The sequence below is a fragment of the Lepus europaeus genome, chromosome 12, assembly GCF_033115175.1.
Source record: "Lepus europaeus isolate LE1 chromosome 12, mLepTim1.pri, whole genome shotgun sequence".
NCBI lineage: Eukaryota > Metazoa > Chordata > Mammalia > Lagomorpha > Leporidae > Lepus > Lepus europaeus.
Window position 1 is genome coordinate 42,295,525 of NC_084838.1, and position 24,637 is coordinate 42,320,161.

The following is a 24,637-nucleotide window of genomic DNA, read 5'->3' on the forward strand; positions in this document are numbered from 1 at the left end:
AGCAGCAGCAGATGACCCAAGTCCTTAAGTCCCTGCACCAGTGTGGGAAACCTGAAAGAAGCTCCTGGCTTTGGATTGGCACAGCTCCAGCCATTGCGGTCAATTGGGGAGTGAACCATCGGATGGAAGATAGACTCTCTCTCTCTCTGCCTCTCCTTCTCTAAGTAAGTCTGACTTTCACATCTTTTTTTTTTTTTTTTTTTTTTTTTTAAGATTTCTATTTATTTGACAGGTAGAATTACAGACAGTGAGAGAGAGAGAAAGGTTTTCCTTACATTGGTTCACTCCCCAAATGGCTGCCACTGCCAGAGCTATGCTGATCCAAAGCCAGGAGCCAGGTGCTTCTTCCTGGTCTCTCATGCAGGTGCAGGGTCCCAAGCACTTGGGCCATCCTCCACTGCCCTCCCAGGCCACAGCAGAGAGCTGGACTGGAAGAGGAGCAACCGGGACTAGAACCGGCGCCCTTATGGGATGCCGGCGCCACAGGTGGAGGATTAACCTAGTGCGCCACTGCGCCAGCCCCTCAAATAAATCTTAAATACCACAAGCACTATCAGAAGTAAAGAAACCTTTTTTTTAATTATTTTTTAAAAGATTTATTTTGTTTATTTGAAAGTTACAGAATGAGATAGAGACAGAGAGAGGTCTTCCATCCACTGATTGACTCCCCAGATGGCCGCAACGGCCAGAGCCGTGCCGATCCGAAGCCAGGAGCTTCCTCTGGGCCTCCCACATGGGTGCAGGGGCCCAAGGACTTGGGCCATCTTCTACTGCTTTCCCAGGCCATAGCAGAGAGCTGGATAGGAAGTGGAGCAGCCGGACTAGAACTGGCACCCATATGGGATGCCGGCGCTTCAGGCCAGGGCTTTAACCTGCTGTGCCACAGCGCTGGCCCCAAAAACCTTTTTTTTTTTAAAGATTTATTTATGTGAAAGGCAAAGTGACAGCGAGTAGCATATCCTAGATCTTCCATCTGTTGGTTTGGGCAGGAGCCCAAAACTCTGTTCCAGTCTCTAATGTTGTTGCCAGGGGGGCCCAAGTATTCGGGCCTTCTTCCACTGCTTTGCCTGGTGTGTTAGCAGAGAGCTGGATCCGAGGCAGAGAAGCCAGAACTCCGACCAGTCCTCTGATATGAGATGCAGGTGTCACAAGTGCTTTTTCACAGCACTAGCCACAGGAACCTGTATCTTGATTTTTGACATTGTAGACCTTTGGGGCCACCCACAGGAGTGGTTTCTGTGGAGTTGGGTTGGTGGCAAAGGTATAAGAGGGCTGGGAAACTAATTATCAAGAATAAACCAGGGGATAAATAGAAGGTTAGGAAATCAGGAAAGTAAATATAGCCAGGTCTTCTGAAAACATTGCAAAATTAAGCATGACAGTGGAGGCAGTGTGTAGTGGTACGCAGACTGTATGACAGCATTCAGATTCCACCGCTTGAGTATAACAAGGAGAGAAAAAAGAAATAAGAGGAGAAAAATTAGGTAGTACTTTGTACATTAGTTTAATGAGAAGGGAATCATGTCTCTGTACACTGGTGGGATTTTATATTTATGAGATGAATAAAGAATTAGAAGCATTGGAGAAAGACTAATAAGATGACTTGGATTTCCTGTAATGGAATCAGCATCAAGCTGGCTTTTTTTTTTTTTTTTTTGACAGGCAGAGTTAGTGAGAGAGACAGGTCTTCCTTCCATTGGTTCACCCCCCAATGGCTGTTATAGCCGGCGCGCTGCTCCGATCTGAAGCCAGGAACCAGGTGCTTCCTCCTGGTCTCCCATGCAGGTGCAGGGCCCAAGCACTTGGGCCATTCTCCACTGCCTTCCCGGGCCACAGCAGAGAGCTGGACTGGAAGAGGAGCAACTAGGACAGAATCCAGTGCCCCGACCAGGGCTAGAACCCGGTGTGCCGGCGCCGCAAGGTGGAGGATTAGCCTAGTGAGCCGTGGCGCCAGCCAAGCTGGCTTTTGACTTCTCTATAACATTAATATAATGACACAGTAAAGCTGTCTACAGAATTCTGATGGTAAAACAGAGGCCCCTGAATTTTATATCCAGCCAGGTTTTTGTGACTTAAGAGGAGGACATTGTTGTAGAAAAATTGCTCGAAACATGATTCCAAACAATTGAGAACCAAAAAGAATAGTGCAATAAAGGGAGTTCTTGAAATATGAAGATAGTTGATGAGTGTCAAAATTAAACATGTAGAGTTAACTTTAATTTAAATAATTATTGCCACAAAAGTAAATGTACAGCCATGCATTAAAAAATTTAGTTTCACTTTGTTTGAAAAGCAGAGAGATCTTTCATCTACTGGTTTACTCCCTAAATATCAGCAACAACTAGCACTGGGCTAGGCTTAAGCCAGGAGCCTAGAACTCAGTCCAGGTCTCCTGTGCGGGTGTTGATGATCCAAGAATTTGAGCCATCAGCTTCTTTTCTGCCTCCCAGGGTGTGTGTGAGCAGGAAGCTGGATCAGAGGAGGAGCCAGGATTTGATCCAGGTTCTCTTGTATGGGATGTACTCATCTTAAGCAGCTTCTTAACTGTTGTGCCAAATGACCTGCCCTACAATTTTTATTTATTTATTTATTTTTATTTATTTATTTATTTTTGGGAGGACTTGAGTGGGTGTTTGGTCTAGTGGTTAGGATGCGGGCATCCTGTATCTGAGTGCCTGATTTTGATACTCGCCTCCAGGTTCCTATTAATGCAGATCCTGGAAGGCAGCAGTGATGGCCCAGGTAATCGAGTTCCTGCCCACAACATGGGAGACCTGGGGTCGTGTTCCTGGCTCTGGCCTTGGCCCAGCCCTGAATGTTGCTTTTAATTAAGGAGTGAAGCAGCAGATGAGAATTTGTTCTCTCTCTGCCTATTAGGTAAATAAAGATTCCAAGATTCTGTCTCTAGGACTTCTGATTTGGTAAGTCCCAGAGGAGTGAGGGGTCTATTAAAAAATGAGGATTTATAGTGAAAAAAGTCTAAACATTTTGAAATAATGGATTTAAAAGCTAAGTCAAAAAGGAGCTAGGGAAAATAGCGATAAAGTATAAAATTCCTTCCTTGAAAGGGAAGGGACAGAAAAGATACCATTTTACTCTTCTGTGGTTCAAAAATGCTATCTGAAAGGTTAAAGATAATATGGCTGTTTAAAGATGACATACGTTTTGTTGTTCAAGAGAGGAAAAAATGTATTTAGTAACATAAGCTAACCAGGAAACAGAAAAGGGGGAAAAAAACACAAGATAACACAGGAAAAACTGGTTTTATTCCTTAGGACTAAGCAATCAGGTCAGATGTGTTTTTTCAATGCATTTAAGTGAGTCAAAAAGCAGAATCCAGGTCTTTATTGTCTGCCAGAGACACATCTAAAGTATAGCAATGTCAAAAGTATGAAAGAGATGAAGATACATCAATGCAGATAAGAAAGCAGGAGATACAATAGTAAGAAGGTATCACATAGAAAGTATTAAGACTAAAAGGATATTTAATCCACAATGCAGGTATACAAGAAAGAATTTTAGAAGTTTAGAAATAGGGAAATTTTAACCTATCTTTAGTATTGCCAAGTCAGATAAGTAATGATATAAATGATCTGTTTAATAAGGTTGATTTAATGGATATACGTAAATATTCAATTTTTCTCCAAATCATCCTCTTCCAATTCTTAAAAGCCCTGTGTTACAGGCAATTTTTTTTTTTTTAGATTTATTTAGGTATCTGAAAGTTCTGAGTGACAGAGAGGGAGAGAGAGTGAGCTTCCATCTTTTGGTTGACTTCCCAAATGGTCATAACAGCCGGGTCTGGGCAAAGCTGAAGCCCGGAGCCAGGATCTCCATCCTGTTCTCCCACACAGATAGCAGGGGCCCAAGCAGTTGGGCCATCTCCTGCCGCCTGCCCAGGTGTATTAGCAGGAAGCCATATCAAAAGTGGAGCAGTCAGGATTTGAACCAGCTCTCCAATATGGGATGCCAGCATAACAAATGGTGGCTTAATACAGTACCACAATACTGGCTCCTACAGACAAGTGTTACAAAGGTATGCTTTCAGGGAAATTATGAAAGTTTTATTCTCTAACTTATAGGTTCTTTGACTTTGGGGAAATGTCCTAACTTGTCTATACCTTCGTTTCTTCATCTTTAAGATCAGAATCATAATAATGTTTGAGTATTCTGAAAATTGAAATTCATGGCACTAAGTAAGTGTTAGGTATTATATTATGTCCCAGAATAATATTTTCAGGTCTTTCATAAAATTACCAAATAATTCCTTTTTTTTTTTTTTTAAAGATTTATTTATTTGAAAGGCAGAGTTACAGAGAGGCAGAAGCAGAGAGAGATCGTCCATCCACTGGTTCATTTCCCAAATGGCCACAATGGCCTGAGCTGGGCTGATCCAAAGCCAGGTGCCAGGAGCTTCTTCCAGGTCTGTCACGTGAGTGCAGGAGCCCAAGGACTTGGGCCATCTTCTACTGCTCTCCCAGGCACATTAGCAGGGAGCTGGATCAGAAGTGGAGCAGCTGGGACTCAAACCAGTGCCCATGTGGTTTACCCACATTGTAGGCAGCTGCTTTACCCACTACACCACAAACACTGACCCTGATCAAATAATTTCAAACTACCACTTATTTGCAACTTACATGGGAGATCTGGGGTCCAAGTCTTGGCTATGGTTTCTGACTCCAGCTTCTTGCTTGTGCAGACCCTGGAAAGCAGCAGTGATAGCTCAAGCAATTGGTCCTTGCCACTCATAGGGGAGACCTGAATTGTGTTCCTAGGTCCTGGTTCCAGTTCTTGCCCAGTGCTGTTACAGGGGTGAGTGAACCAATAGATGGGACTCTGTTTCTTTCTCTTCCCCCCACCTTCTCTTTTTTTCTGCCTCTCAAAGAATTTAAGATATTTTACAGCAGGGATAGAAAGAAAATATTACATATTTTAAGATACAGCCAAGATTTTAATAAAAGAAAGATGGGTTTATTATTTTCAAAATAATAAAAACTAATGAATTTTACTCAGAAAGTTATAGAAAGAATAACCAGATGACTCCCAAAGAAAGCCAGTCAGCTAAAATAAAAACAGAACTAAAACTTAAAAAATTCCTGGATTTACTGAGTTCATTCAGTATTATTGCAACATATATTTAAAAAGAAATAATTTTCACATTCCAGAAAAACTTGTCAGAAAACTATAGTATTGTAGTAATGCTCAAAGGAATCTCACAAATCCAGTTCAGAGAAAAGGTGAATGACCCCAACAGAAAACTCGCTGAGACTGGAAAAGGAAATTGACTTAGATAAACAGTGGCTAAAGGAAGAAATAAATCATTAGAAACAGTTTGATCTATTTTTTTTCCCCTCGGCTTCACAAAGATTCTGAAGAATGAGCCAATACACGCTGTGGAGGGAAAGGGGCATTCACAAGGTTGATGGAGGCCTAGTACAGTTTATCTGGAAGGCAGTGGGTGATGTGTGTCAGTACTGAAAAGTATATACTGTTAGCTTAGAAATCATACATCTGGGGATTAATTCTCAGCAAAACTTGATAAAGCAGGCAAAGACATAGATGTATTTGTACTAAATACATCTTAATTACATATTAATAAAGACCAATTAAATAAACATGATTTATTTATGTGATATGGTACAGCTACTAAAAAGTTAATGTAGATCCATATTAATTAATTAATCCATATTATTAATGTAGATCCATTAATTTATTAATGAAAAAAGATTAATAGGATCCTCTTTATTTAAAACTGTTAACACCCAGAGTATTATGTTTGATTGATTTTGGATGATGTGATTTGGGTGTATTTTTACTTTCACTTCTCCTGTAGTGCTTAAAATGTTTATAATGATGCTTTAACATTTTTATAATCAGACAAGCAAATTCTGTTTTAAAAATATATATAGTATAAAGATTCCTTTTTACATATTAGTCTGCTTTTTTCTTTCTACAACAAAATACCTGAGACAAGCTACTCATGAAGGAAAGATGTTTATGTAGCTCACGGTTTTGGAGATCCAAGTCCAAGATCACACAGCCCCTTTGATTGGGTGTCTGGTGAAGATGGTAGTGGTGTAGTGTATGTGGTGGAGGGATCACGTGGTGAGCCAGGAAGCAGAGAGTGGTTGGGTCTTTAGGGGAAATTCATCATCCAAACTAACTTTCAAACCATAGCACTATAACAGGAAATACTTGTAACAAATTTAACAAAAAACATGCTAAGTGATAGAAAATTATGTGATTTCTGAAGAGAATAAGATTTGAGGGAGATACAGCTCATGTTCTACACGGCGAAGGCAGGTTTGAAAAAATCGGTTCTCCCCAAGCTTTTTTAATTTAGCATGCAATCACAACAGAAATACCAAAAGGTAAGTTAAAAGGCAAGTTGAAGAACATTAGGTATAACATTGTTTTATTTTGACTATTTCTTTTAAAAGATTTATTTATTTAAAAGGCAGGGTTAGGGTTACAGTGAGGCAGAGAGAGAGAGAAAGTCTTCCATCTGCCAGTTCATTCCCCAAATGGCCACAGTGGCTGGCCAGTCTGAAGCCAGGAACTTCTTTCAGGTCTCCCATGTGGGTGCAGGGGCCCAAGGACTTGGGCCATTTTCCACTGCTTTCTGAGGCCATAGTAGAGAGCTGGAGCAGAAGAGGAACAGCTGAGACTCAAATGGGCACCCATATGGGATGCCAGCACTGCAGGCAGTGGCTTTACCCACTATGCCACAGCACTGGCCCCTATTTTTGCAATTTTTTTTTTTTTGACAGGCAGAGTGGACAGTGAGAGAGACAGAGAGAAAGGTCTTCCTTTTTGCCATTGGTTTACCCTCCAGTGGCCGCTGCGGCCAGAGCACCGCGCTGATCCGATGGCAGGAGCCAGATGCTTCTCCTGGTCTCCCATGGGGTGCAGGGCCCAAGCACCTGGGCCATCCTCCACTGCACTCCCAGGCCACAGCAGAGAGCTGTCCTGGAAGAGGGGCAACCGGGACAGGATCGGTGCCCCGACCGGGACTAGAACCCGGTGTGCCTGCGCCACAAGGCGGAGGATTAGCCTAGTGAGCCGCGGCGCCGGCCCTGGCCCCTATTTTTGAATATTAAAGATACTGTTCAGGTCTCTTGAACCCCTATCCAGAGGCAACTACTGTTATAAAGTTGTTTGTATCTTTCTGTTCAAGCCTTTATACTGCATCATATTCATATATATGCATAAATGCCCTCCCCCTCCCACTTTCTGTTTTCTATTAAGTTGATAAAGCTTTCTCTGTTTTTTCCTGGTTGCTTTGGAAGTTCTTGAACAGGTGTGGGGAACTTCTGCAAGGATTGTATAAGGCCTGCTAAATTATTTGGCCTGGATCTGCCAAGGCAACGGTAGGCAGAACTCAAAATTCAATAAATCTGTAGCAGACTAATTTTTAAGTTCATAATTCTGTGTGGTTCATGAGTGATATTATAAATATCCAGGTGACCCTTGGCAGAACAAAGTTTCCCTACCCTTGCTAGAATCTGTTGGTTACCAGTCAGGATTCTCTCGGGGACCAGAGATACTATTGAGTGTTACAACTGGGTATCCATTTTTTTGACTCATATTTTGTTGCCCTCATTGAAGGCAGTGGGAACTTGTCCATACTCTCCCCATGCCCATGTCTGGCATCTCTTAATCTTCCTCACCACAAAGTGGATATTGTGGTTATTGGCACTACTTGCATCTTGGGGAAGGAGCATTAAAGTCGTGTTTTTTTCTGGAGAATTTGCGTGGTTCCCTATATACCACAGGGTTTGGCTTATTCACTGCTCATCCAGGACACTTCAGGATAGAGTTGGGTGTGGACTACAGATTTTTTTCAGAATATCCTTTTGGCATCAAAAACCAACCTTTATCCTGGGGAAGTGCTAGACAGACACTGAGAAAGCAGAGAAGGAATCAGATTCTGCCTCGGGAAGCTGAGGATGGCCTCACAGAATTTTAGGACAGCAAAGGCAATGGGAAATACTGACTTTCCCGAAAGGTGTTTTTTCCTTTTCCGCACTGAACTCCCAGTGCTTTTGAGAAAAGTATCACTTCATAGAGATTGGCGGGCCTGCAGCAGGGTGGGTCTGACCATGTGCAAACTAAACAGTTCAAAATGCAGCAAGGCCGTCTATCTGGGAAGGCCTCAGCGGTGGCTTGGCTAAATCTGGAACTCCGTGTGGAATATAAGTAAGGGCCAAGAAACATGGGGGCCTGGGAGCAGTGCACAGCTCTAAGGACTGGTTTTAGGAATAGAATGTACTGACTTGAAGGAATGGGGTAGAGTTGTAGGCCCAGGGAAGCTGGTATAGGTGACAGGGTAGGTTGTTATTACGGGTTGAATTGTGTCCCACAAAATAAATTGAAGTCCTGATCTCCAGTACAGTCTTACAGAGGTAATTCATTACGATGAGGTGAAATTGGAATAGAGTGGGCGAGCCCTTACCCCAGTATGACTGGTAGCATGAAGAAGACAGCCAAGTATAGACCCAGAGAGACAAAGAGACTCCCTGTGAAGATAGGCAGAGGGAGAATGGGGTGAGGTTGCCACAAGCCAGACAAAGGAGAAGGTGATAGGAAGGCAGAGGCAGAGATTAGAATGAGTACAGTCATGAGCCCGGGAGTGTCAGTAGTCATCAGTAGCAGGAAGGGCAAGGAATATGTTCTCCCTTAGGGACTTCGGAGGAAGTATGGCCCTGCCAACACCTTGGTTTCAGACTTCTCGCCTCCAGAGCTGGGAGAAAGAAAATTTATATTGTCCTAAGTCTTCTGGTTTGTGGTCATTTGTTTCTTTAACAGGAAACTATGACAGATGTCTAAATGAAAAAACACAGTAAGAGGCATTGACAGCAGAATAGGCATTTAGTGGTTAAAACAAATGCAATCCCATATCAGAGTGTGTGGGTATGCTACTTTCTCTGGCTCCTGATTTCAGTTTCCTGCGAATGCAGACCCTCTGAAACAGTGGTGATGGCTCAAGTGACTGTGTTCCTGGATGGACTTCTTGGTTCCTGATTTCAGCCTGAGCCAGTCTTGGCCATCTATGCCTCTGAAATAAGTTAGTAATAATAATAATAATATAATAAAAAATAGGCTTGACAAGGATATATAAAAATTGGAATCCTAGGTTTGCTGGTGTGAATGTAATATGGTACAGCTCCTTTGGAAAAATTAATTTGATAGTATCTTTTTTTTTAAATTGATTATTTGAGAGGCAGAGGCTGCAATGGCTGGAGCTGGGCTGATCTGAAGCCATAGGCCTGGAGCTTCATCCAAGTCTTCCACACAGGCACAGAGGCCCAAGCACTCGGGCCATTTTCCACTTCTTTTCCAAGCCATCAGCAGGGAGCTGGATCAGAGGTAGAACAGCCAGGATTTGAATGGGTGCCCATCTGGGATGCTGGCACTGCAGGTGGCAGTTTGACCTGCTATGCCACAGTGCCAGCACCAGTTTGGTAATTTCTTAGAGTTAAAAATTGAGTTAATATATGATCCAGCAATCTACCTAGGTATATAGCCAAAAGAAATGAATATAGATATCTACAAAGAAAGTTGTACATAAATGCTTGTAACATTATTATTCATAATAACCAAATTGTGTATACAACTCAAATGCTTGTTAACTGAAAAGGGGAAAACTAAAATGTGATGTTATCCATAAAATAGAATGTTACCTGGCATTAAAAAGAAAGGAATGACTCAAAAGTTAGCCTTGGGGCCAGTGCTGTGGCACAGTGGGTCAAAGCCTTGGCCTGAAGCACTGGCATCCCATATAGGCACTGGTTCTAGTCCTGGCTGCTCCTCTTTTGATCCAGTTCTCTGCTGTGGCCCCTGCACCCATGTGGGAGACCCAGAGGAAGCTCCTGGTTCCTGGCTTCGGATCAGCACAGCTCTGGCCGTTGCGGCCATCTGGGGAGTGAACCAGTGGATGGAAGACCTCTCTCTCTGTAACTCCGTCTTTCAAATAAATAAATCTTTAAAAGAAAAAGTTAGCCTTGAGAGGCCAGCGCTATGACACAGCAGGTTAAAGCTATGGCATGCCATGCTGGCATCCTACATGGGCACTGATGTGAGTCTTGGCTGCTCTACTTCTGATCTGGATCCCTGGTAATGCACCTGGGAAATCAGTGGAGGGTAGCCCAAATCCTTGGACCCCTGTACCGATGTGGGAGAGTCAGAAGAAACTCCTGTTTCCTGGCTTCAGATCACTTCTGCTCTGGCCATTGCAGCCATTTGGGGGAGTGAACCAGTGGATGGAAGACCTCTCTCTGTTTCTACCTCTCTCTGTAACTGTCTTTCAAATAAATAAAATATTAAGAAAAAAAATAGCCTCGAAAATATGCTAAGTCAGGGGCCAGCGCTGTGGTATAGCAGGTAAAGCTACTGCCTGCAGTGCCAGCATCCCATATGGGCACCAGTTCGAGTCCTGGCTGCTCCTATTCCAATCCAGCTCTCTGCTGTGGCCTGGGAAAGCAGTGGAGGATGGCTCAAGTCCTTGCGCCCCTGCACCTGTGTGGGAAACCCGGAAGAAAGCTCCTGGCTTCGGATCGGCGCAGCTCCGGTTGTTGTGGCCAACTGGGGAGTGAACCAGTGGATGGAAGACCTCTCCCTCTCTCTGCCTCCCCTGCTCTCTGTGTGTAACTGACTTTCAAGTAAATAAATCTTTAAAAGAAACAAAAAAAAATGCTAAGTGAAAGAAACCAGTCTCAAAGGCTACATGTTATGATTCCATTCATGTGAAATGTTCAAATAGGCAGCTCTATAGAGACCAAGATGATTAGTGATTCCCTTATGGCTAAGGGAAGAGGGGATGGGAAGTGATCACTAATGGGTGCAGGATTTCTTTTTATTTTTAAAAATTCTTTATAAAGAGAACAAATTTCATGTATTTCATATATACAGTTTTAAGAGCATTCCCACATTCCCTCCTTTCCTAATTTTTCTTTTAATTTTTATATTTGGGAGGTTAAGGACTTCTTTTTATAGTAATGAAAATATAGTAAAATTTGATGTAGATATGAATTCATAACTATAAACATCATTGAATTTTATTTAAACTGGCTAAGTTTATTGGCAAGACAGACTTTGACAGAGATTCCCTGAGAAGTACAGTATGTCATTCCTTCCTTTCTCCACTCATTCAGTATATCTTTGTGAGTATCTATAATGTGCCAGGTTCTCTTGTAATCTCTTAGGATACAGTTAACCAGCCAACTGCTCTACTCCCTTGGAATGTATAATCTATCAACAATGGAAAAATGAACAGATGTGGGGTCATAGTGAGGCAGTGGTTTTGCCACTCCCTAGGTATGGAGTTACTGTACAGAAGTGGAATGACCAACACGTCGTGGACAGTTCTCTGCCAGCTGGCCTCACAGTTTCTCTTTGGCTCTTCTTTCTCTTTTACTATCTTTCTTTTCCTCTCAGCAAAAGCCTTATTTACTTATTTCTAACTGCTTATTGAGCTCACTATAATTGTTACTGATGCCAGAGAGTAGCCTTCCCCACACACTGGACAGTTAATGGAGCTTTTTAACAAAAGATGATCAAAACATCAGTGAAAGCTTTTGTTCTTCCTTCTAACCCAAGGCTGCCTTGGTTTTTCCATTGTTGTGGGGAGAATTTTTCAAATATCTGGCAGAGATGTCTTTGACAGAGTGAGTTCTTAAACTTCAAACCTAGCTGGAAGTTTCCATACAATATGGGAAGAGTGGGCTGGGATAGAATTGGCTTAATCAGGTGGGACAGATAATTGGCTGCTTTCTGGAAGTACCTTCCACTATCGTTACAATCCGTTTCCCCTTTTGGGAAGGTCTGGCAACCCTATTCTGTTTTCTCCCCCAGTGGTTAGGGATTCTACAGATTGATGAGCTATTTTTGCTTCTGTTTGCAGATGAAATGCAGTGTATTCAGGCTGAGAAAAACAACAAGGGCCCAATGGAGGCTGCCTCACTGTTTCTCAAGTACCTGTTGCAGCACCAGGAGGAAGGCTGGTTCCGTGGCTTTTTGGATGCCCTAAGCAGTGCAGGTCAGTTCATTCTTTTTACAAATTGGAGATACAACTTTGGTGTTGTGGAGTGCTGTAAAACTTAAAAGCTATTTATTTTGAGGTATCCATATGTAGTTCATGTCTTAGTCTGAAGCTACGTAAATAAAGACTATTTGCAGCCAGATGATAGCATTGTCTATCTGAAATATTCAGAAGAGTCTACAAAGATTATTGTAACTAATAGGAGAGCTTATCAAGATCACTGGATAAATGAGTAAGATCATCATAAAAATTAGTTGCATTTATGCTCACTGAAAGCAAGTAGAAAACAATACAAAATGAAATGCTGTTTCTAATAAAAATTTAATATATAAGAATAAATTTATAAGATGCATAAAGTCCAAATGGAGAAAATGATAGTGTTTCAAGAGATATTAAAGAAGTCTTAAGTGGAGTTATATATTCATGCACACAGAGTGGAAGACTTGATATAGAGGTATCAGTTATCCCTATGTTAATCTATATTTAATAAAATTCTGATAAAAATCCTTCATGCTTTTTCAGTGAGCTTGACAAGATGATACATATAGAATAATTATAACCCAAGATATCCCTAAAGAAGAATTAAGTAGATTGGGCATTTTCTTCTGCATATCAAGATTTTTATAAAGCGACAGCCATTGAGACAGTATAATATTGATATTGGCATCAACAAATTGACCAAAGAAGCATAATAACCTCCAATGAGACCCATATATGTATGGAAACCTGATATATTGGAGATCACTGGGAAAGGGGGGGGGGTCTTCATTGAATAGCAGTAGGCCTTTCTGAACAGAATAATGTTTAAAATCAAACACATTCTTTCATACCCGTGTGACTATAAGTAAATCTGTATTTCTTACCTCATTCTTTTCATACACAGTAAACTCAGAAGAATCAAAGACTTAATTAGGAAAGATAAAGCTTTTACCATTTAATAAAATTAATATTTTTATGATCTGGGGAGATGGCAAGATTTATGAAATAAGACATTAAAATATTAATCATAAAAGAAAAACTACATTTGGTGACATTAAAATTAAGATTTGTATATCAAAACTATAAAGAAAATGGAAAGTCGCACTTTTGCTTTGGCTGGACCACCTCCACATCTTGGTATCCATTGCCTTGATTGTGCTTTGTCTTCAGTGACATACTGCTAAAGTCATTATTTCAGCTCCTGTTAAACTTCATGGAAGAAATGCTTCAGGATCTTTATCCTACTTGTTCAAAATTTCTATGAAAGCTCTGCTCTTGGCTGAAGATGATCTGGCCATAACCATTTTGGTGCCCATTGACCAGGAAGTTTGCTCCACTTAAACTTTTCAGGCTGAATTGTGTAACTGAGAAATGTCGATAGTATTGGCAGTTGTTTTTTCTGTTCATCATGAATCCTTCCTTCCCCTGTAGGCATGAACAAGCTGAATGTTTTCCTCACGGATAGATGTGGATGTTCTGTTGCCATGCATTTTGTTGTCAACATCATCTCATCCTTTCTTAAAATGAGTTAGCCATTTCCGAACTTCTTACTTTACCAAAAGTTTATGGAGAAATATCAGTGATTTCACCATTCTTCACCCAACCTTCACCCTTACTTTGATGTTCTTTATTCACCTTTAGCAGAGTTCACTTTGCTCTTTTCTAAACAATGTCTTATCTTTCTGAGTGTCTAAAATTAGATCCTCTTCAGAAGAGCTATAAAAATTAGTATGAGTTCATGAGTATCTTGGTGCCAAAAAAAAAAATCTTTATATCAATGTATAATCTTTTCATAATGTGCATTTCCCATTGGTGTTTTGAAGACCGATGTGCTATGGGAGGAACATACATAAATGATGTGTGTATGTGAGTGTTTGAGTATAATGGAGATTGGCTCACATGGTTGTGAAGGTCAAGTAGTCTGATCTGCCATCTGCAAGACGGAGAACCAGAGAAGCTGGTGGTGTAATACAGGCGGTGTCTGAAGGCCGAGAATCTGGAGGTTGTCAGTGCAAGTCTGAGTCTAAACACCCAGGACCTGGGAGCTCTGATATCTGAGGACATCCGAAGGGATTTCCCAATTCATGAAGGCAGAAATTACCCTTCCTCCATCTTTCTGTTCTATTTGGGCCCTCCAGGGATTGGATAATGCCTGCCTGCTAATGTCTTCTTGAAACACCTTCATAGAAACCCCCAAAATGTTCTATTGCCTATTTGGACATTCCTTAGCCCAGTCTAGTTGACACAAAATTAGCTACCAGTGACACACTATATATAGGACTCAAAATGAATTAAAGACCCAAATATAAGATCTAAAACTATAAAAACCCTAGAAGAAGACAATAAAAACCCTAGAAGAAAACATAGAGGAAAAGCTTGCTGACATTGGAGTTGGCATATCATGACTTTGGAACGTGACTCCAAAAACACAGGGAGCAAAAATGGACAATGTGGGACTGCATCGAACTTAAAAACTTTTGTGCCTCAAAGGATACAGTCAACATATTAGAAAATGAACCTGTTGCATGGAGGAAAATGCAAATCTTACATCTGATAGGAATTAATATCCTGAGTAGATAAATAACAACAATTAACTCAATTAAAAATAGGCAATGTCGGAAGCATTGTGTCTTAGTGGGTAAAGCCTTTGCCTGTGATGCTGGCTTCCCATATGGGCACTAGTTTGAGTCCTAACTGCTCCACTTCTGATCCAGCTCCTTGCTAATGCACCTGGGAAAGCAATGAGAATGGCCCAAGTGCTTGGGCCCCTGCACCTATGTGGGAGACCTGGAAGAATCTCCTAGCTCTTGGCTTAGGCCTGGCCCAGCTCCTGCTGTTGTGGCCATTTGTGGAGTGAACCAGTGGATGGAAGATATTCTCTCTCTTTCTCTGTCTCCCCCCACCCCGCCCCGTAACTGTGCTTTTCAAATACGTTTTTTTAAAAATAAGCAAAGAATTTAAATAAACATTTCTCTAAATATCATGTACAAATGGCCAAGAAGCATATGCAAATATGCTTAACATAGCTAATTATCAGAGAAATGCAAATCAAAACCCCAGTGAGAGATCATCTCACACCCATCAGGATGGCTTCAATAAAAAATACAGGAACTGACAAGCGTTGGTGAGAAATTGGAACCCTTGTGTATTATCCCTAGGATAATAAGGTGGTGTAGCCACTGTAGAAAACAGTATGTGGATTCTTCAAAACATTAAAAGTAGAATTACCATATGATTCAGGATCCAATTTCTGATATATTTCCAACAGAATTGAAATTAGGGTCTTCTCATTTATTTTTGTATTTAACTGACACATAATTGTACATTTATATGGGGTACTATGTGATAGCTTAGTATATATGCTAAATGTGTAATGTCCAAACAGGTTAACTGTACCCATCATTAAACAGCTAATATTTCCTTATGGTTAAAAAAAAATTCAAGATCATTTTTTCTAGTTTTTTTCTTAGAAAAATATACAGTATGGGGCCGGTGCTGTGGTTCAATGGGTTAACTCCCTGGCCTGAAGTGCTGGCATCCCATATGGGCGCTGGTTCTAGTCCTGGCTGCTCCTCTTCTGATCCAGCTCTCTGCTACGGCCTGGGAAAGCAGTAGAAGATGACCTAAATGCTTTGGCCCCTGCACCGGCATGGGAGACTTGGAAGAAGCTCCTTGCTTCGGATCGGTGCAGCTCTGGCCGTTGTGGCCAACTGGGGAGGGATCCATTGGATGGAAGATCTCTCTCTCTCTGCCTATCTTCTCTCTGTGCAACTCTGACTTTCAAGTAAAAATTTAAAAAAATATATACAGTGTGTTACTTGTAATCCCTGCTGTTGTATAATAGGACACCAGAACCTTCTACTTCCAACTATAACTTGTACCCATTAATTAACCTTTCCCATCTCTCCCTCCATCCTTCTCTCCCAGCCTTCAGTAACCACTGTCATGTTTTTAATTCCTAGGGGAAAAGCTTTTTAAGATTGCACAACAGTAAGGACATGTACTTGTCTTTCTGTGCTTAGCTTATGTCACTTAACATAACGACCTCCAGTTCCGTTGCTGCATGTGACAAGATTTCCTTCTTTATTATGGTTGAATTTGCACTGCAAATATGTACTGTTTTTTTATTAAACTTTTATTTAATGAATATAAATTTCCAAAGTATAGCTTATGGGTTACAATGGCTTCCCCCCTCCCATAACTTCCCTCCCGCCCGCAACCCTCCCCTTTCCCGCTCCCTTTCTCCTTCCATTCATGTAAAGATTCATTTTCAATTCTCTTTGTATACAGAAGATCAGTTTAGTATATATTAGGTAAAGATTTCAACATTTTGCCCATATAGCAACATAAAGTGAAAAAACTACCATTGGATTACTAATTATAGCATTAAATAGCAATGTACAGCACATTAAAGACAGAGATCCTACATAATTTTTTTTCCAAATTAATTAATTTTCTATGCCATTTCCATTTTAACACCAGGTTGTTTTTTTTTTTTTCATTTCCAATTCTCTTTATATACAGAAGATCACTTCAGTATATAATTAGTAAAGACCTCATCAGTTTGTGCCCACACAGAAACGCAAAGTATAAAAATACTGTTTCAGTACTAGTTATAGCATCACTTGGCTTTAGACGACACATTAGGGACAGATCCCACATGGGGTGTAAGTACACAGTGACTCCTGTTGCTGATTTAACAATTTGACACTCCTGTTCATGGCGTCAGTAATCTCCCTAGGCTCTAGTCATGAGTTGCCAGGGCTATGGAAGCCTTTAGAGTTCGCTGACTTTGATCTTATTCCGATAGGGTCATAGTCAAAGTGGAAGTTCTCTCCTCCCTTCGGAGAAGGGTACCTCCTTCTTTGATGGCCCCGTTCTTTTCACTGGGATCTCACTCACAGAGATCATTCATTTAGGTCTTTTTTTTTTTTTTCCATGATATCTTGGCTTTCCATGCCTGCTATACTCTCATGGGCTCTTCAGCCAGATCTGAATGCCTTGAGGGCTGATTCTGAGGCCAGAGTGTTGTTTAGGACATCCTATGAGTCTGCTGTGTATCCCACTTCCCATGTTGGATCTTTCTCTCCCTTTTTGATTCTATCAGTTAGTATTAGCAGATACTTGTCTTGTTTGTGTGATCTCTTTGACTCTTAGAGCTATCAGAGCTATCAATTGTGAGCTGAAATGGATCACTTGGACTAGTGCGATGGCATTGGTACATGCCATCTTGATGGGATTGTGTTGGAATCCCCTGGCACATTTCTAACTCCACCATTTGCGGCCAGTCCGATTGAGCATGTTCCAAATTGTTCATCTCCTCCCTCTCTTTTTCCACTCTTAGATTTAACAGGGATCACTTTTCAGTTAAAATTTAAACACCTAAGAATAATTGTGTGTTAATTACTGAGTTCAACCAATAGTACTAGAACAACAACAACAACAACAAATACTAAAAAGGATAAAGTATTACATTGTACATCTAAAGTCAGGACAGGGGCTGATCAGTTCATTGTTGCTTATAGTGTCCATTTCACTTAACAGGTTTCCCCTTTGGCGCTCAGTTGTCACCGATCAGGGAAAACAAATGATATTTTTCTCTTTGGGACTGGCTTAATTCACTCAGCATGATGTTTTCCAGATTGCTCCATCTTGTTGCAAATGACTGGGTTTCGTTGTTTCTTACTGCTGTATAGTATTCTATGGAGTACATGTCCCATAATTTCTTTATCCAGTCTACTGTTGATGGGCATTTGGGTTGGTTCCAGGTCTTAGCTATTGTGAATTGAGCTGCAATAAACATTAATGTGCAGATGGCTTTTTTATTTGCCAAATTAATTTCCTTTGGATAAATTCCAAGGAGTGGGATGGCTGGGTTGTATGGTAGGGTTATGTTCAGGTTTCTGAGGAATCTCCAGACAGACTTCCATAGTGGCTTAACCAGTTTGCATTCCCACCAACAGTGGGTTAGTGTCCCTTTTTCCCCACATCCTCTCCAGCATCTGTTGTTGGTAGATTTCTGAATGTGAGCCATTCTCACCGGGGTGAGATGGAACCTCATTGTGGTTTTGATTTGCATTTCTCTGATTGCTAGTGATCTTGTACTCTGTTTTTCTTATCCATTCATCAGTGGATGGACACTAAGGTTGCTTACGTCTCTTGACTGATGTGAATGGAGCCGTAACAAATGTGCACAGAATGCAAAGTTTTCCTTTTCTCTGCTTCCACCTCAGTAATTGTCACCTTTTGGATTTTTTTTTTTTATAAAAGCCAGTTTAACCAGAGTGAGATGATAACTAGTTATAGTTTTGAGTTTCATTTCTTTGAATATTAGTAACGAATATTTTTTCATGTACCTGTTGGCCCTTGTCTTTGAGAAATATCTATTGAAATCTACTGCCTATATTTTTATTTAGATATTATTATTTTTTTTTTTTTGCTACTGAGTTGAGTTTCATAATTATTCTGGTTACTAACCCCTTATCAGATGTGAAACTTGTAAATATTTTCCTCAATTATGTAGATTATCTCCTTTTTTTTCCACCCCCCTCTGCTGTGCAGGGGTCTTTAGTTTGATGAAATCCTATTTGTCTATTTTTGCTTTTGTTTCTTAAGCTTTAGGGATATGGTGAAAAAAAAATCCTTGCCCATTCCAATGTCCTAAAGTGTTTCCCCTATGTTCCTAAGTTTTCCTCTAGTACTTTCTTAGGTTTGTCTTAGATTTAAGTATTTGGTCCATTTTAAGATGAGTTTTGTGCATGGTAAGAGATAGGGGCTTGTTTCATTGTTCTGCATGTAGAAATCCAATTTTGCAAACACAACTTATTGAAAAGACTCCTTTCTTCGATGTGCGTTCTTAGTGCTTTTGTCAAGATTAGTTTGCTGTAGATGAATGGGTTTGTATCTAGACTTTTCTGTTTTTATGTCAATATATACTGTTTTATTTGCTGTAGCTTTGTAATTTTTTTAAAACAAAGCTTTATTTGAAAGGCAGAATTACACAGACTTAGAGGCAGAGTGAGAGTGAGTCTTCCATCCTCTAGCAGAGAGCTGAATCAGAAGAGGAGCAGCTGGGACTAGAACCAGCACCCATATGGGATGCTGACACTGCAGGCAGCAAGTTTTACCTGCTACACCACAGTGCGGGCCCCTGGGATATGTTTTAAAATAACCTGTTATAATGCATCCTGCTTTGTTCTTTTGCTCAAGATTTCTTTGGCTATTTGACATCCCATCCAAATTTTATTAGTGTTTTTTTTTTTCTAATTCTACCAAAAATGTCATTTATATTTTTGACAGGCATCTCATTGAATCTAAAAATCATTTTGTATATTATGAACATTTTGATGATATTGATTCTTCCAGTTGATAAACATGGGATGTATTTCTGTTTCTTTGTGTCATCTTAAATTTCTTTCGTCAGTGTTTTATGGTTTTCTTTCATCTTAAGTTTATTCCTAAGATTTTTAAAAAAATTTTTTGGTAGTTATTGTATATGAGATTGCTTTCTTTATTTCTATGTCTGAGTATTCACTATTGGTGTTAACACTATTGATTTGTATGTTTATATCATACAACTTTGATGAATTTATTTCTTAGGTCTAATAATTTTTTAGTGGTCTTTGAGATAACATGACCTTATAGAAAATCCCAAGCGGTGACAATGACTTCTTCCTTTTCAGTTTGTATGCCCTTTATTTCTTTTTCCTTCCTAATTGTTCTGGACAGGACTTCCAGTACTGTGTTGAATGAAAATAGTGTTCTTGTTCCAGATCTTAAAGGGTCTTCTGGTTTTACGCATTCAACACGAGGCTAGATGTTGACTTGTAATATGTGGCTTTTATTGTGTTGAGGCGAGTTCCCTCCATACTTTGTTTAGAGTCTTTGTCGTGAAGGGGTGTTAGATTTTGTCAAATACTTTTCTCCATCTATTGACATGATCATGAATTTGGTTCCTTGTTCTGTTGATGTGTAGTGTGTGATGTTGATTGATTTGTATGTGTTGAACCATCTTTGCATACCTGGGTTGAATCCCATTTGCTCCTGATGAATAATCTTTTAAATATGCTGTTGGATTCAGTTTACTAGATTTTGTTGAATTTTTGCATCTATGTTCATCAAGGATATTGGCCAGTAGCTTCTTTCCTTCCTTCATTCCTTTGTTCCTTCACTTTTGCCTAGTTTTGGTATCAACTAATACTGATCTTATAAAATTAATTTGGAAGAATTCCCCTCTCTTCTATATTTTGGAGTAATTTAAGAAAAATTGATTTTAGTCCTTTTTAAGATATTTGGTAGAGTCCAGCAGTGAAGTCACCTGGACCTGGGCTTTTTATTTATTTTTTTGGTAGGAGATCTTTTGTTACTGTTTCGGTCTCCCTACTCATTGTTGGTCTTATTTGGTGTTTATTTCTTTGTGGTTCCATCTGGAAAAGGTGTACGTGTCCAGGTTTTTGTCCATTTCTTCCAGTTTATCATATGTATTGCTGTATAATTGTAATAATTTCTAACAATCCTTTGTATTCCTGTGGTGTCAATTGTAACATCTCCCTTTTCATCTCTGATTTTGAGTCTTGTCTTCTTCTTTCCTTAGCCTTAGCTAAAGTTTGTGCATTTTGTTTATCTTTTTAAGACCCAGCTCTTCTTTTCATTGTTTTTGGAATTCTCTATTTCATTTACTTCTGTTCTGATTTTTATTAGTTTTTATAATTTGTTTATTTATTTATTTTTATTTTTCTAATTCCTTAAGGTACAGCAGTAAGTTTGAAATCATTCTGCTTTTATTTTTTTTTAAGTGGGCATTGATTACCATAAACTTTCCTCTGTGTACTGCTTTTGCCATACCTCATAACTTTTGGTATGTTTCTGTTCCCGTTTTCATTCATGCCTCAAAAGTTTTAAATTTCCTTTTTGATTTTTTTCTTTGATTTATTGGCTATTCAGTAAATGTTTATTTTCCACATATTTATGTATTTTCCAAAGTTTTATTTGTTAATTGATTTCCAGTTTTATGTGTTGAGACTGGCTTTGTGATCTAGTATATGATCTGCCCTGGAGACTGTGTATGTGCTGTTAAGAAAACTGTATTTTGCTGGTATTAGATGGAATATTCTATAAATGTCCATTTGGTCAGATTGATCTATAGTACAATTAACTGCTGTTTCTTTGATTTTTTTTTGTTTGTTTGTGTGATCTACTTCAATAAATTGAAGTTCACTACCATTATTATATTAGAAAATATCTCTGCCATTAGATCTGTATTGGGATGCAAATATATCTGATTTTTATCCTGGATGGATTGAACCCCTTATTGTATAATGGCCTTCTTGTCGTCTTTTGTTGCTTTTAAGTTCTGTTTTATCTGATATAAATATGACTACTTTTTTTGCATTCCATTTGCATGGAATATCTTAGTCTTTAACTTTCATTCTATGAGTGTCCTTTTAGATGAATTGAGTTTTCTTTAAGCAGTACATAGTTGGATCTTGTTTTATTCATTTGGTCACTCTTTTAATTGCAGTTTTAAATGCATCTATATTTAAGATAATTATTGATAGGTAAGGTCTTACTACTGCCATTTTGATGCTTTTTTAGTTTTATTGTAGTGACTTTTTTTCTCTTTCTCTTTTTTTTATTTTTTTGACAGGCAGAGTGGACAGTAGAGGGAGATAGAGAGAAAGGTCTTCCTTTTTGCCGTTGGTTCACCCTCCAATGGCCGCCGCGGTAGCGCGCTGCGGCCGGCGCGCTGCGCTGATCCATTGGCAGGAGCCAGGTGCTTCTCCTGGTCTCCCATGGGGTGCAGGGCCCAAGCACTTGGGCCATCCTCCACTGCACTCCCAGGCCACAGCAGAGAGCTGGCCTGGAAGAGGAGCAACCGGGACAGGATCGGTGCCCCAACCGGGACTAGAACCTGGTGTGCCAGCGCCGCAAGGTGGAGGATTAGCCTGTTAAGCCACGGCGCCGGCCCTCTCTTTCTCTTTTAATCTTCCTCTGTGTTGGACTAATTTTCTCTAGGAGAGTGTTTGATTCTTTCCTTTCTTTGAGTTTTATCACTATATATTCAAATATGATTGCTCTGATAATTTCATTGTGTTTTGTTTATTAAATTTAGCCGATAAAACTTGCTATTCCTCCTTTTCAGGTTATTCTGGGCTTTATGAAGCCATTGCAAATTGGAATTTCCAAAAAATTGAAAAGTTGGAGGAATACAGAGCACTTTTAAAACGTTTACAACCAGCATTTAAAGACAGAATCAATCCAACATGTATCCTTCCTGAAATGTCTGACTGTATAATTAGTCAGGAATATGAAGAAATTATGCAGGTAAGTCAAATAAAATACTAAATTTGGGGGAAAGTAGTTTGAACATGGGAATGTCTTGTGTTGTCTCTACTGTTTTAGAACTGAAAACGATAATTGAAACCCACAAAAGTCCTTCTATAAGAGGCATAGTTACCTAGGAAGGTACCTGTAATGTGAACTGATTTGTATGTAACAATTTTTTCAAGTTTGCTCTATTTTCACTTAAAATTACTTTTTTCTGAATAATTCATGCAAATTTAAATACAGTCAACCAGTTCAGCAAAGAAAAATAATAAGAGAAAAGCTGGGGCCAGCACTGTGGCATAGTGGGTAAAGCCGCTGCCTGCAGCACTAGCATCCCATATGGGTGCCGGTTTGAGTCCCAGCTGCTCCTCTTCCGATCCAGCTCTCTGCTGTGGCCTGGGAAAGCAGTAGAAAGTGACCCAAGTGCTTGGGCTGCTGCACCTGTGTGGGAGACCCAGAAGAAGCTCCTGGCTTTGGATCAGCACAGCTCTGGCTGTTGTGGCTATTTGGGAAGTGAACCAGCATTTGGAAGGTGTTTCTCTCTGTCTCTCCCTCTTTTTATCTGTGGCTCTGCCTCTCAATAAATAAATAAATAAATGATTTTTTAAAAAAACATTGTAGACTAGCGGTTAAGAATTTGTGCTATAGACACATTAAATTTTTCCTTACCTAGAAACCTTTTATTTAAGCTTTAGAAACTTGATGCATTTCATATATACAAATTTGGGAACAAAGCGGTTCTTCCTACCCTATGCTCCCTCCCACCTGCATTCCCAAGCTTTCTTCTTCCTCCCTCTCCTATTCCTTTCTTATTTTTTACTAAGATCTGTTTTCTTTCTTTCTTTCTTTTTTTTTTTTTTTTAATTTGACAGGTAGAGTTATAGACAGTGAGAGAGACAGAGACAAAGGTCTTCCTTCTGTTGGTTCACCCCCCCCTCACCCAAATGGCCACTATGGCTGGCGCTGCACCATTCCGAAGCCAGGAGCCAACTGCTTCTTCCTGGTCTCCCATGAAGGTGCAGGGCCCAAGCACTTGGGCCATCCTCCAGTGCCCTCCTGGGCCACAGCAGAGAGCTGGACTGGAAGAGGGGCAACCGGGACTAGAACCCAATGCCCACATGGGATGCCAGTGCCACAGGCGGAGGATTAACCAAGTGAGCCACGATGCTGGCCCTAAGATCTGTTTTCAATTAACTTTATACACATAAGATAAACTGTACACTAAGTAAAGAATTCACAAACAGTATGGAAAAAGAAACTGTTTCTCAACAGCTGGGACAAAGGCTGTTCAGTCATTGCATCTCAAGGTCTCAATTTCACTTCTGTAGATTACTTTTTAGGTATCTATTAGTTACCACGGATCAGGGAGAACATACGGTATTTGTTTTTGGGACTGACTTATTATAATGTTTTCTAGTTGCATCCATTTTGTTGCGAATGACAGGATTTCATTTCTTTTTTTTACTGCTGTGTAGTATTCCAACATAGATAAATTTTGTTAGAATCTTGGCTCAACCATTTCTTAGTGTGTGATACTGAATAAGTTACTTAGCTTCTCTAAGCATCTGTTTTGTCATGCATAAAATGAGAATAATAACAGTACCTTAATATAGCATTTTATAAGGGTTAAATAAGATAATATATGTAAAGTGCTTACACATGCTTGGCATATGATAATAAGTCCACAGTATATTTTACTTCTTATGAATAGTGAAGTCACGTAAATCCCTCTACCCTGAAAAGTCACATGTGAATATTATGTTACGTTGTTCCACGTTTCACTCTGTGCCAATATCCTGAAAGTGTGAATGACTGACAAATGGAATATTTTCCTAGTCTTACTTGTAATGATAGGTATAAGAACTCAGGGGAGATGAGAAAGCATCTCTTGACAGTGACACCGATGTGTAAAGGACAAGGATAGGGCCTGCACTGTGGCATGGAAAGTTCAATTGACACTGTATGGGCACTGGTTTGAGTCCCAGCTGCTCCACTTCCAATCCAGCTCCCTCCATGTGCACCTGGGAAAGCAGCAGAGGCTGGCCCAAGTCTTTGGGCTCCTGCCACCCATATGGGAGATCTGGAAGATGTTACTGACTCCTTGCTTCAGCCAGGCCCAGCCCTGGCTGTTGCTGCTATTTGGAGAGTGAACCAGTGGGTGGGCGATCTATCTCTTCTCTTCTCTTCTCTTTTTCTGTATATTTGCCTTTCAAATAAATAATTTTTAAAAGGATAAGTATGAAGGAAAGAGAGCCTTAAAAGACTGTTGGATGGGAGAAAAATGGTTATGAA

General features: G+C 40.0%; 1 protein-coding gene across 3 annotated transcripts in view; it reads left to right on the plus strand.

The window, feature by feature from the left end:
- Positions 1–24,637, plus strand: part of RIGI (RNA sensor RIG-I) — a 72,100-nt gene that overhangs the window by 1,649 nt on the left and 45,814 nt on the right. For 2 of the 3 annotated variants that reach the window (XM_062208105.1, XM_062208103.1), the window contains exons 2-3: positions 11,903–12,037; positions 22,161–22,342. In XM_062208105.1, coding sequence (XP_062064089.1) covers positions 11,903–12,037; positions 22,161–22,342 — 317 coding nt within the window. The remainder of the gene's footprint in view (positions 1–11,902; positions 12,038–22,160; positions 22,343–24,637) is intronic. The other variant, XM_062208104.1, reaches the window with a different exon arrangement.